The 12,290-nt window shown below is 41.1% G+C and overlaps 1 protein-coding gene across 2 annotated transcripts; it reads left to right on the top strand.

Moving 5' to 3' along the window:
* The first annotated feature begins 2,711 nt into the window (after positions 1–2,711).
* Positions 2,712–11,462, top strand: tyw3 (tRNA-yW synthesizing protein 3 homolog (S. cerevisiae)). Of its 2 annotated transcripts, XM_053884252.1 has the most exons (8): positions 2,712–3,055; positions 3,518–3,598; positions 3,682–3,780; positions 5,057–5,128; positions 6,042–6,175; positions 6,641–8,699; positions 8,762–9,627; positions 9,794–9,818. In XM_053884252.1, exons 1-6 carry the CDS (start codon positions 2,888–2,890, stop codon positions 6,897–6,899), a joined length of 813 nt encoding a protein of 270 aa, XP_053740227.1. In that variant the 5' UTR covers positions 2,712–2,887; the 3' UTR covers positions 6,900–8,699; positions 8,762–9,627; positions 9,794–9,818. The 2 variants fall into 2 exon arrangements, with proteins under 2 accessions (XP_053740227.1, XP_053740228.1); XM_053884253.1 differs by lacking the exons at positions 2,712–3,055; positions 3,518–3,598; positions 3,682–3,780; positions 5,057–5,128; positions 6,042–6,175 and adding exons at positions 10,115–10,292; positions 11,322–11,462 and having other exon boundaries at positions 6,903–8,888; positions 9,498–9,627; positions 9,794–10,044.
* The last annotated feature ends 828 nt before the right edge of the window (positions 11,463–12,290 follow it).

The following is a 12,290-nucleotide window of genomic DNA, read 5'->3' as shown; positions in this document are numbered from 1 at the left end:
TGTTGTCCGAGCGAGCTAACACCACTGCCACCTGCTGACCTGTTGAACTCATTGATATCAATGAGATTTCAAATGTTAAAGAGGATGGTGAATTACAGTGGTACCTCGGTTCTCAACCACAATCCATTTCAGGCGGCCGTTCGAGAAGCGATTTGTTTGAAATCTAAATCAATTTTTCCCATTACAATGAATAGAAAAAGAAATAATGCGTACCAAGCCTTAAAATAGGCTTTTGTAGGAGTGAATGTAGAGTGTCCAGCTCTGAATGTGCGCTTCTGTGCAGTTTGGCTGTGACTAAGTCACGCTCTGTCCGAGACTTGCCTCATCCCTGTCTCCAGCCGACAACAGGAACCTGTTGTGCACGCTCCAGCCTCGGAGGTGTGGATAGCGAGCACCTTCCTTGTGACACTCTACCACGGTCCAGTGCGGAGACAGGAAAGGTTTTACAATATGAAGAAAAAACAGTCAGTAAATATAGCTAACGGGACACGTCTGCATACAGAGGCTATACACAATAACAAAGCGCATCGTGAGTCAGCTGATGGGTCCGCGCGCGTTCGGGTTCTGGATTCCGAAATCCGAAGCAAAAAAATATCAAAATTTTTGTTCGAACTCCGATTTGTTCGAAGTCCAAGACGTTCGAAAACCGAGGTACCACTGTATATAGATAAAATACATAATGTGGGTGGGAATGAGCTGCTTGACATCCATTATCCAGATCACCAGGTTAGAGTACACTGATGTTTTAATCCTCCATCTCTCATTTCTTGATTTGGAATCTGAGTGACTCCTCATCTCATTACGTCTGAAGCAAAATAGCAACCGAATGATGGGCGCGGCGGCGAACGAGTGTGCTAAAAACCTACTTTCCACATGGGGGACACAAATGAGTTTCCAAACACCCCCTCAAGCACAGCGAACTGCTACAGATATTTGGGGCAAACAGGCCTCAGGGCTGCAGGCGATTATCTTGGTTTCATGTTTGAGCTCCTGCTTCAGCCTCCCACAATAGGACCAGGAGCCTGCAGTGTAATAAAGAACCCTTCCAAAAAAATAATAAGAAACACACGCACCACGTCTTCAATTAGTGTCATTTCATGACTGATGTAGAGTGATATCGTCAGCTCATTTGGAGCAATATATAATTCTGCTTTTATTATGGGATGATCTGGGGCAGTTCTGTTGCTCGGTGCTGAAGGGAGTTAATAAGGTGCTTATCCCCATAACAACCTTCATCAACACTTCACACCCCCACAATTGATGGTAGGAACAATTTTAAGTTCACACTGCAGTGACTGTGGCTGTGTCTGAACTAGGCTGATGGAGAGATTTCAAGAGAAATCTGCTGTTAATGACTAATAAAGATATAAAAAAGATGTGAATACACGTCCACCCACAATGCAGGAGGCAACTGGGTCACATCCAACCACAGTAAAACATAAAAAAAAAAAAAAACGTCAGCAGAAGCTAAAGTCCATGATTTGCTGTTCAAAATGATCATTCATTCATTCTTCCTCTTATTCCCCAACGGAGTCGTCGGGTTGTAGAGCCGGTCCCAGCGGGTGAAAGGCGGGTTGCCAGCCTATCACAGGGCAGACATATGGACCAACAACCATTCATCCTCACAGCCTTATCTACAAAAAAATAAGGGTAAGCAATAATTGTAATTCATGGTTGATCCAGGTAAGCTAAGGAAGTGGGGCAGAGCCATCTGATGTCTTATCGCGGCATTTATCAACAGAAGCGTGATAACATTTCAGAAATTGTTTTTGTAACTTATAAAGCTCTTCATGTTAATCATATCATTATTCATGTTTATTTCAGACTTCGTAGTTTGTTGATAATAGTTAAAAAAAAATAATGAAACATAAACTCAATGTGTCTAATTTGGACGGCCTGGTGTACCATAGTCAAGGGTTTATTATTCTTGGAATTTAAATATTTGTGCAAAGCCATAAACAAATCACTGGTACCTTTATAGAGCACACAGACAATAGTTTCAACTTTGCTAAGAGACACCATCTAATCAATGCCAAAACAAATAATTTTAAGAGAACCGATTCATGGACAAGGAGAACATAAAAACCCCATAAAGAAAAGCACTGTGTGTAGGATTTGAAGCCACTAATAACCTAGTTTTAAAAAATACTCATTCTTCAATGTTCAGGGGCAAATGGCTGTGTCACATGAAATGCCTCCATCGTAAGTCTCTAGTGTAAATCTGACCATGAAAAAAACAACAACAGTGATAAAGTGACCCTCTAGGGATCCTGCAGATTAGAGAGTGCACGTGCAAGGCTACTCGCCTCACCTTTCCCTCAACAATACACAATAACAACAACAAACAATAACTCTTATTTACATCAAAATCTTAATAGCTGCTAACAGTGTTGTTCTTGCTTTAAGCATCTGAGAATGATGGGAACTAAAAAAAAATTAACATATATATTTGTATTTAACTTCTTTTAAAAGTAAATGTCATCTTCACCGTGTGCTTTGTGGAGACACCATTGACCTAGAAAATAGTACATGCAACATTTTTTTTTTTAATAATTACATAAGAGTGCAACAAACCACGCCACAAGAACGGCAATCGTATTTATTAAATTCCCTGGAGCAGAAGACCACGTCCTTCTTTAACGCAGATGTTCTCCCGGACAGTAGGGGGCAGTAAGCAGCTGCTGTTATTAAAAACAGTCAGTATTAAAGCGTCGAGTGTGCTCTTCAGCCGGCGGAGACATGTGAGGATGTTTTATTTCGAATCACTCCGACCAGCGAAAATGTGTTTAACATAAACAGACATTTAACCATACTAAATGTAAATCTGAGCTATAACGTCGGTTGTGTAGTTGTTTGGTGTTTGATTCTGGCGTGTTCGCCTCTCGTCATGGAGAAGAACTTCAGTCAATGGAAGAAACAGTGTCTGAACAAGTTGGACCTCAGTTTAAAGGGCAGTGTGGACCAAGACATCGCTCACATTGTGTCGCTTCTGAACGGCTGTGATGAGTTCTTCACCACCAGCTCCTGCTCCGGGAGAATCACTATCATTGACGCGGTAATAGCACTAGCTCATCTCTTGCAAACAGATACTGTAGGTGTATAGAGGTAGTAGGATTTACTGGTGGATGTTTAGCAATGATGAACACTCATATTTGACATGCGTAATGTATTTTTTGACGTCGTAAACATGTGGTTTATACTACACCAAGTCAGGAGTAACGTTTGACCATATATTTAACCAATATATTGCATTCGAAAACCGCAAAACATCATGTGTTCTGATACATTTAAGGAGCGTCAATAATTCTCCAGTGCCAACTCAAGTTCTGATAAATTTTTTGCGTGTTAACTTACCACAGGACACACTATTATTCAAGATGTGTGTGTCTGAGTGAATGATACAGTACAAGCCGAGTTTTACTTTGATCAGACCATTGATTAAACACTTTCCTTAAAAAAATGTAAATCAAACCCCATAAACATCTCACTGTTTGTATTTATTTTGACTCTTATTCAGGTTCCAGACAGCTCTGGCATCCAAAAACAGAATTGTGCCTGGTTGTTTGTTTCACATGCCAAGTGTACACTCGATGACCTGGTGAGTTAATGCTAACTAACGACCACACAGAACGATGAATTTTGTCCGTGTTTTCTAACCGTGTGTGTGTGTTGTTTCATCAGATGGCCAGTCTGGACAAGTCCACAGGAGATGCTGTGCTCAAGTTTGAGCCATTTGTGTTGCATGTTCAGTGTAGGAGGCTGGAGGACGCTCAGCTGATGGTAGCACCCCTGATCTTTATTCACACCTCCACAAGATACTTTCTTCAGATTCAGTCTGAGCAGCTGGGTGCTATACAGTGGGCTGTAGACTGTCACTCATATTTATTCAGAAACAGCAGAGTATAACTGAAATCCCATTGCTACTGAAATGTGACCAGCACCACTGCGGCTTTGTGCCCCACTTTTGGGCCGTGAACAACTGCTCCAAATAACAACCTTGTCACTGCTTATTAACTGTAAATATGCAGGTGACTAGTTTACTATTAGGGGTTGAGATAGACTTTTGAGAAAAAATATTGGTGCGCAGAACATTTTTCAATGGAACACATGAATTCATGCGATGGTGAACCAAAAACATAGAACCTTTTTCATAGAAAACATAGAGTTATCAGGACCAAGATGGGCTGGTTTCTGGTCTCTCTTTCCTCTAGGTTGTTAAAAAGGGTGAAATAGAATAGCCATGCACTCCAAGCAAATTCAGATACAGTATGTCAACACTGTCAACATTTACTGTACTCGCAAGATGGTAGATGTGCCCCGTGTCTGACTCTGGCAGGTGAAGTGGACTGTCCGATTGACGGGGCTTATAAGTGTCATGTAAAATGATGTCGCTATATGGGGGACAGATCATCATGTTGTGAGGGAGCCGTTCATAAGGGAGGAGGTTGATAGAAAAGTGAATGAGCTTGGCAGAAAAAGATGTTTGTGTGTGTGACTGGAGTTGCCCAGTGGCTCATTAATATTGCAAATAAAAACTGTTATTAGTTGTTATGCATAGAACAGTTTTAGTGCACAAGTCTTATTGTGTGATTTAGAAAATGTGCATGTGCACTCGTTGTTTTGACATCTGATGATGCTTAATATATGAGCGGTGGGGAAAAAAAATAATTGTTAGTTCCAGACATCAACAGTCTGAATAGAAATCTATTGTCAAATATGAATGGTTGCCATGGTGATGTGGGTCTGCCACAGGAGTGGAAGATGACGCTTTTGTTGTCCTTCGTCCTCTGATTCTCACCTCTGCTCTTATGTGAAACTGCGCAGAAATTATTCATGGCTTTAAATTCCAGATTTATTTCCGAAAGTTATCAATGGTGGGTAATTCAAAATAGTTCAGTTATAAAGATGTGATATTTAAAACCTACGAGTCTGTTGACTGATCATGTGAAAACATATTATTTTTGGTCTTTTTCAACAATTGCTTGCATTATATTACTGCATTCAGGAGGCTTGTGCTCGTAACCGGCACCTCTATTTTATTTTTTGCCTCTTCCAGCACTCTGTAGCAGTGGAGTCGGGCTTCAGGAACTCGGGTCTCACTGTTGGCAAGACGGGAAAGATCATCACGGTACTGTGGATCACACTCATTTTCGAAATAAACTGAGGGCCAACTTCAGTGTACTCTTTTTCTACAGGTCAGCCAGTGTTTGTGCCGAATTACTATAACTCTCTTGCACACTGTCAAAAATGTTTCACTTCTCCTGTAACGTGGGGTGAATTCCAATTCCTTCCTTAAAACTCAATCCTCAACTTAAAAAAATGCATGTTCCCACAGAGTGCCAGGCCTCTCCCGATTCTCAAGAAGCTAAGTTGAGGAGCAAGATTGAAGAAAATATCTTCCTCAATAATGAGATTTGCCAGCACCTACTTTAGGATTGAGGAATACCCAGACAACCCAGAATGCTTTGTGTTTTTTCAGCCAATAAAAATGGCGTCCAAAGCGTTGAATAAAGTCAGCTACAAATGCAAGTATTTTCTTTGTTAATGGAGATAAAAATATTATGAAAATCATTGCATTGTCTTTGCCCGTTTTATGGATTATTTACCTTGTTGCATGACATTTACTCTAATTTTAGAATCTTTTATCTGTCTTCTTCTTAATTGACAAACTGAACGCCACTTTTGCGTAATACTGCCCCCCCACAGTCTGAGGACGTGTCTGCATTTAAGGAGCGTCCAAGTTGCATAGCCCTGAGCACTTGGTTTTGAAGGCTAAAATTGAGGGTTGAGAATTTAGCCTACATGGAGGAATTAGAATTCACCCTTAGTCCTGCAAGTATTTTAAGATGTGTTTGTAAAATGAATGTAAAATGTATATAATTATCCACACAACAAATAAACAAAAAATGAATGATTTTGTTACAGATATGCACTTTATTCCATATTATTTAAAACAGCATGTGTGTAAAAAACATGTCTATACCGAGTGCCTTGTGTAATTTACATCAAATCTGAAGAGCCTGTGTGTTTCCTGCCCTCAGGCCGTCCGCTGCACACATGGTCTGGAGGTACCGTTGACCCTGAAAGGACACCTTCTGGTTTCACACCAATACATTGATTTCTTATGTCACATGGCCAACGCGAAGATGGAGGAGAACTTCAGAAGAATCGACAGGTCTGTTTTTTCTCACAAGTAGAAAATTGCTACTGCCAACTGCTGCATCAGCTCCTTTTCAGAAGGTCCTCTCAGTCATTGGAACGTGCTGTGAAGTTGAGCGACTCTCAGGCTTTCACCATAAAATAAAGAGTGTTTTGAGGAAATTGCTAAACATAGATAAAATAGAATCACCTTTTCTATTTTAAGTAAAGATAATAAAGAAAGATGTAATATGTATGGAGACATAAAACGAGGGGGGGGAATGAAGCGATAAATTATTAAGTTGTTAGTATGCTGGTGGGTCATCTCAAGCGGAGAACTGGGCACCAAAGAGAATGATTAAATTAAGTTAAGGTGAAGGAGGCTGACCTGCTGTGGCAACCTCTGACAGGAAGTATCCAAAGAAATGCCAAAACACTTTAAATAGTGAATGTAAAAAAATATTTTTACTTTGCTGGAGTAATATCTAGTCTTGTTCTGCAGGTTCTACCAGAACCTCCAGTCGTCTTTGGCTTCAAGGAGTGTACACAAACATGACCTTCCACAAGCCCAGGAACCAGAGGTTTTGCCTGACTCACGGGCTGCAGCCGAGGGAGACTCGGGAGAACTGGAGAAAAGGAGCCCGACAAGTGTGTACAGACGGAGGAGAAAACAAAGACAGCAGACTGATGGTTGCCATGGTGACAGTGGAGGCAGCACCAGTGTCTCAGAACTGGACGACTGTCTGGATCTGTTTGCGTGAGTTACTCACTCGCTCACTGTCAGAGTGATGTTTGCACTTGAAACTCAGTGACATGTTGCAAATGGTATTTCAAAAGCACCATTTGTTCATTGTAATGGTTTTGCAAAGACAATTCCGCAGAGGTTTGTGTCTGTTTTGTCGACGGACACCTGGCGCTGACTGGAGGCGACTCTGTTTCACACTGCTAACAACTGGCCTGGGAACACTGCATCTCTGTAATCACACTGTGTCATGATGCCCATGAGCAATGTAGCGCTGTTCTCCTGTGGTGCGAGAAGATTTGCAACAAATAATATTGACATTCGCCCAAAATAAACCCACAGACATTGTCTTTGAATAGTGGGAAAGTGACTCTTTGTTGCCATGGTGACCGTATCTCAGCAGTGGAACCCCTGGATTGTAAACTGAAGGCTACTTATGTTTAATAAGAAAAGTAACCGAAACAATGATCCAAGTGAATAACAATGTCAATAAAGTTTTCTAAAGTTTGGAAAAAAGGACAATCTGATCAGAAAGTGATACCTAATTCTTTGACATTTTAAAGCATATACTATAAAAAGAATCATTAAACACAAATTATGATTTAATATGATGAAAAGCACAATTTTATGAAAACCGTTTTACCCATTATAATCAATAAATACGATAGACATCAAAGATTTCATTATTATAAAATTATAGTTGAAAATAGGATCAGAATATTATGAGCACTGGAAGAAAGGAGTTGGTAAGACATCTGCGTTAAATAAGTCAACTGTGAAATTCATTTTACAAGAGGCTTCTGTTGTATTGTCGTTTTATGTAATACAGACAGTTATCTTTGCTGGTACATGAACATGATATATCTAAATGATTCGAAGGATCGCCCGCCCCCGTTTATTTCTAACGGCAGTTCACTGATGTGACCACAAGAGGTCAGTAGATATGAGTGGATTTAGACTGTGTACTTAAGGTTTCCAAAGCAAAAATGAGTTTAGATGTAATAATGTGGTTACAACATACTTATGATGGTGTCATCGTCAAGGGTCACATGAGGGTCTTCATTTTGTGATTAACTCTGATCATCCTTGATCTGTCACTCTTGTCCTTGATCTTTTTTTATTCCCACTCCTGAGAGCGTTGGTATGAATATTAATCCAGGATAAAACGGGTCAGAAAATAAAGAGAAAATAAAGGGTTTCACGACAGAGAAGTGCGGCAACGCAAATTCAGCTCACACTTGTGATATAATCACGCTGGCACGTATATGAATTACATGCTGCGTGACTCAGCACTTAAGCGAAGGTTGAGGCGATCCTCTCACCCCCACACTTCCTGTAAATCACTGAGACACACAGAGACTGGCTCGCTGTCTCAAGCTTCTCTCTGAGTGAAGTAAGGTGTCCCACACAAACTTTTAAACATGAGATCGTGCTGCTGGCTGAATAAATGATGGAGATTTAAGCGAGGTTCTCAAACGTCGCATAAATTTAATGTTGCATTTGGTTACAACAGACCTCAAAAGTGTGTGTGTATGTGTGACGCTTGTGTGTGTGTCCTGCTAACTCTAAGTGACTCTTCAGAGATTGCTCTGTGAGGTAGAATGAATCGGTTTTATTCTGGAGGATTCTGTGAAGTCACAGAGGTGGAAACACCAGCACTCAGTCCCTGAAGGAGGTAAGTGGACTCAGACATCGGCTAGAGCCATTTTTATTTCAGTCTTCTCTCCGATTTGGGTCTATCACCATTGCTAGAGACGTCCAAGTGAGGCAGGCGGACTCCCGGGCAGTTCTCTTGGAGTCCATCATGCTGTACTTCCAGGTGGTGATTCTGTCCTCAGCAGCCATGCTGGTCTACTACTGTGAGTTCACCGACACTTTCAGTCCAGCAGAGCAGGGCTTCATCTGCAGAGACCCAAGACTGTCGAGGCCAGATCCAGGGCCAGAGTCCTCAAGCGGCATCCACCCGATGACGCTCTACTCTGTGCTGGGAGGACTGCCTGTGGTGCTGGTGAGTCTCTCAACTCAGAAGAAGATGGATGTATGCTCATTTTTATGTAATGTTTATGAGGTATTGTTCCACATAGGACTGGAGGTTACACAAATATGCTCACTTTTATGTAATGTTTATGAGGTATTGTTCCACATAGGACGGGAGGTTACACAAATATTTTTAGATTCTGGGAACAGGTTTTGGACATGTCAGATATTCTTTGCTCTAAAGTAAAAAAGGAAATTATTAAAAATGTTGACGTATGAACATAGGAAAATACCAGTAAAATATGATAGAATTATCGCTCTTATGTGTGCGGCGGGGTTGTAGCATAATTGTAACTAGTTCATCGATGAACCAAATGGTATATAAAAATAAATATTTTGCTCCATGCTTGAGCTTTTCCAGTTCAATGCAGCTCAATATCTCTTTTTTTCCCCCCCACTTGCTCAATGTCGGGGCGTCTGTACTTGTCCAACAAAGAGCTATTGCTCTCCTAGCCTGAAGCAGTAAGATGGGTTTTCTTTAGCCGTGGATTCAAATGTTCTGGGTCGATACCAAGCACAACTGATGAGATATCTCAGTGGTTATCACAGTTTTATTTTCCTTTACCGTTGTCGTTCTAAGATATCAGGGGTGGAGTTGGTGATGTTCCTGTTTCACTCTTCTAACGGGTTTCATGACCAAGAAAAGGTTGTGGTGCTGGCCGACTGTCTCTACGTGAACCCTATGATCCGCAGGACGTCACGATTCCTCGGTGAGTTCCTAGTGTCTTTCCTTCACTGAGGAGGGATGTAATAACAGCTTTGTTGAGAGTACTGTCTCTCCAAGTCATTGGTATTTCTGGACCAAGCGAATACCTGCTTTGAATGATGTCTACCATTCTCCCAAGGTTCTGGATTTCAAATGCTTCCTCTCTTCAGGTGTGTTTGCCTTTGGCTTTTTCACGACCGACATCTTCGTCAACATGGGTCAGCTGGTCTCGGGAAGTCTGGCTCCCTACTTTCTGTCCGTCTGTCGTCCTAACTACACGGCTCTGGGGTGTGAAGACGTGGCGCTTTTCATCAGCCGCCCAGACGTCTGCACCGGTGACCCTCAAGACGTCATGAGGGCCAGGAAAACATTCCCCTGCAAAGAGGCGGCGCTGAGTCTCTTTACCGCTCTTTACCTGTCTGTGAGTGCACATGCAGCGAAGTCTGTGGTGGACTTCAGTCGTGATAATGTAATTAAATGTTTGTTTTCAGATCTACGCCCTGTCATGTGTCGGGATCAATGGGGGGGCTGCTGCCGACCCCCCTCTTCTGTATCACGTTGGTCAGTCTGGCTGTACTGACGGGTGTGAACAGAGTCGCCGAGTACAGGAACACCTGGAATGATGTCATTGCAGGAATGGCCACTGGTGGCGCTATTGCGGCCTTTCTGGTAAGCCAACCAGCAAGTTTTTAGCTGTGTTGTTACAAAATGTATCTTATGGTATTTAAATGGGTTTAACAATTTTAACCCTCAAACTACCGCACCATGTTTTTTTAATACGTTGTAAAATAACATTTGAATTCTATTTTATACAGTATCTTAAGTATGATGGGCTTTGATGTCAAACTCTGTCACGCAACAGGCTAAATATCAATGAAAAAAATTACAGTATATCAACTGAGTCATCTGTGAATGGCATTCTTTCACAGGAAGAAAAAGTAAATAGAAGTAGAGTCTCTTTCAATAATTGAAGGCAATTTTTCTCCACTGTCTCCCAGCACAGGAGACTGACTGGGTTTCTTCCTGAAGTACAAACATGCATCTCATTTCCCATCTTTCATGAAATTCCTTTTTGGATGCATCAATTTTTAGCAAATTTCCTCATTGATAATCTCAGTCTGCTCTTCCTCCAAAGGAGAAAGCTTAAATGGTTTGTTGATGAAGCTGTTTTTGCACATTAAATAAATTTGATTTCGACTACATGCATTTATTTGGTGGTCTCAAGAAATGACTTGACGGGCTGGTGAACCTGCACTACTGGAGTTTGAGGTTGGAGTGTTGGTGCAGCATTGATGTTGAAATGTAGCTACTGCCAATTTAACAGTTAATGTAGTGGCGACTAGAGGACGTTACAGTGACACTACTAGCAATGAGAACGATTTAAACTGAAGATGGGTGTTTGATCAGTTGTTTGTGGCTCCGTTTTCCTTCGTCTCTAGTTGTCAACTGGAAACCTTTTTTGGAAAAAGGTTGATGTTTTAGAGTACCGGACACAATGCAGTGAGGAGTCTGAACTGCGACATGAGCACCAGGCTTCAATCTTATGTAGCCATTGAGAAGTGGGTTAATGGAGCGAAGAGCTTCAGGGCAAACTTTCCTGGTCCTGCTTCTTTACATTTCACTTTTGTAGCAGTGGAGAAAAGCCACGTGTTTATGTCAGACGTGCTTTGTTGGTAACACGTCTGTGTCTCTCTTCAGGTAGTTTATGTGGTCCAGAACTTCAAGAAGAGGCCTGTGATTCCCCGCAGCACCTCAGATGTAGCAACAGTCGACACCAATGAAATTTCTCCCAATATGAACCTGATTATGGCGGCCAGCGACAAGTGTTTGGCCGCAGAGGTAATTCATAATCATAAAAGCGACGCTGACTGTTGATGGTGAAATGTTATTGCGTCTGTATTGGTGTTTTCATTTGTCAAGATTATACATCATAAATTCAGCAGTGGTAAATAAATGTTGCTCCATTTTAACGTCTGGATCTTTTTTCAGACACCTGGATCATACTCGGAAATCACATGACTATGACCGCCAGCCACCTCCTTGAGATACAGGAAGTGGTTTCTAATGAACTTGAATACTTTTTGTTAATGCAGTAATATGTCATATCTTTGTCAACAATTTTTATCCTGCTACTACAATCACTGCTTTGTAGTCATGAGGAGGACGACAACGAAGATGAGTATCTGATAGACGAGACGGGAAACAAACTGCATATATGTTTCACCAACCCAAAACTGCCTTATGCTGCAATGTCATTGGGAAAGATGTGTTATAAGTGTGTATACTATTTAAGTGGAGGTGGAAGATATTATGTTATCCAATACATATATATGTGTGTAATACATATGCAGATTTATTGTGTGTTTAATTCCTTATTCCAGTGCATCATTGTTTTAATAAAAGTATTTGCAATACGGCATCTCAAGGACTCAAGTTGTAGACTAGAAATGACCAAAAACCTTCCATGAGAAACTTTTGAAAATAATTTTGTAATTTTGAAAGTAAATTCAAAATTTGAAAGTAAATTCTAATGTTGGGGGAAATACGCTAACCAACCGTGAGACACGTCGTGGCAAATCACATACAAAGATACTACAGAATATTTGGTTGATAAAAAATAAATTTCGCTCGGTTGCTTCCGTCCCCCTATTGGACGAGGAGATCACG

Source organism: Synchiropus splendidus, chromosome 13, assembly GCF_027744825.2.
Source record: "Synchiropus splendidus isolate RoL2022-P1 chromosome 13, RoL_Sspl_1.0, whole genome shotgun sequence".
Taxonomy (NCBI): domain Eukaryota; kingdom Metazoa; phylum Chordata; class Actinopteri; order Syngnathiformes; family Callionymidae; genus Synchiropus; species Synchiropus splendidus.
This window is presented reverse-complemented; position numbering and strand designations above follow the sequence as displayed.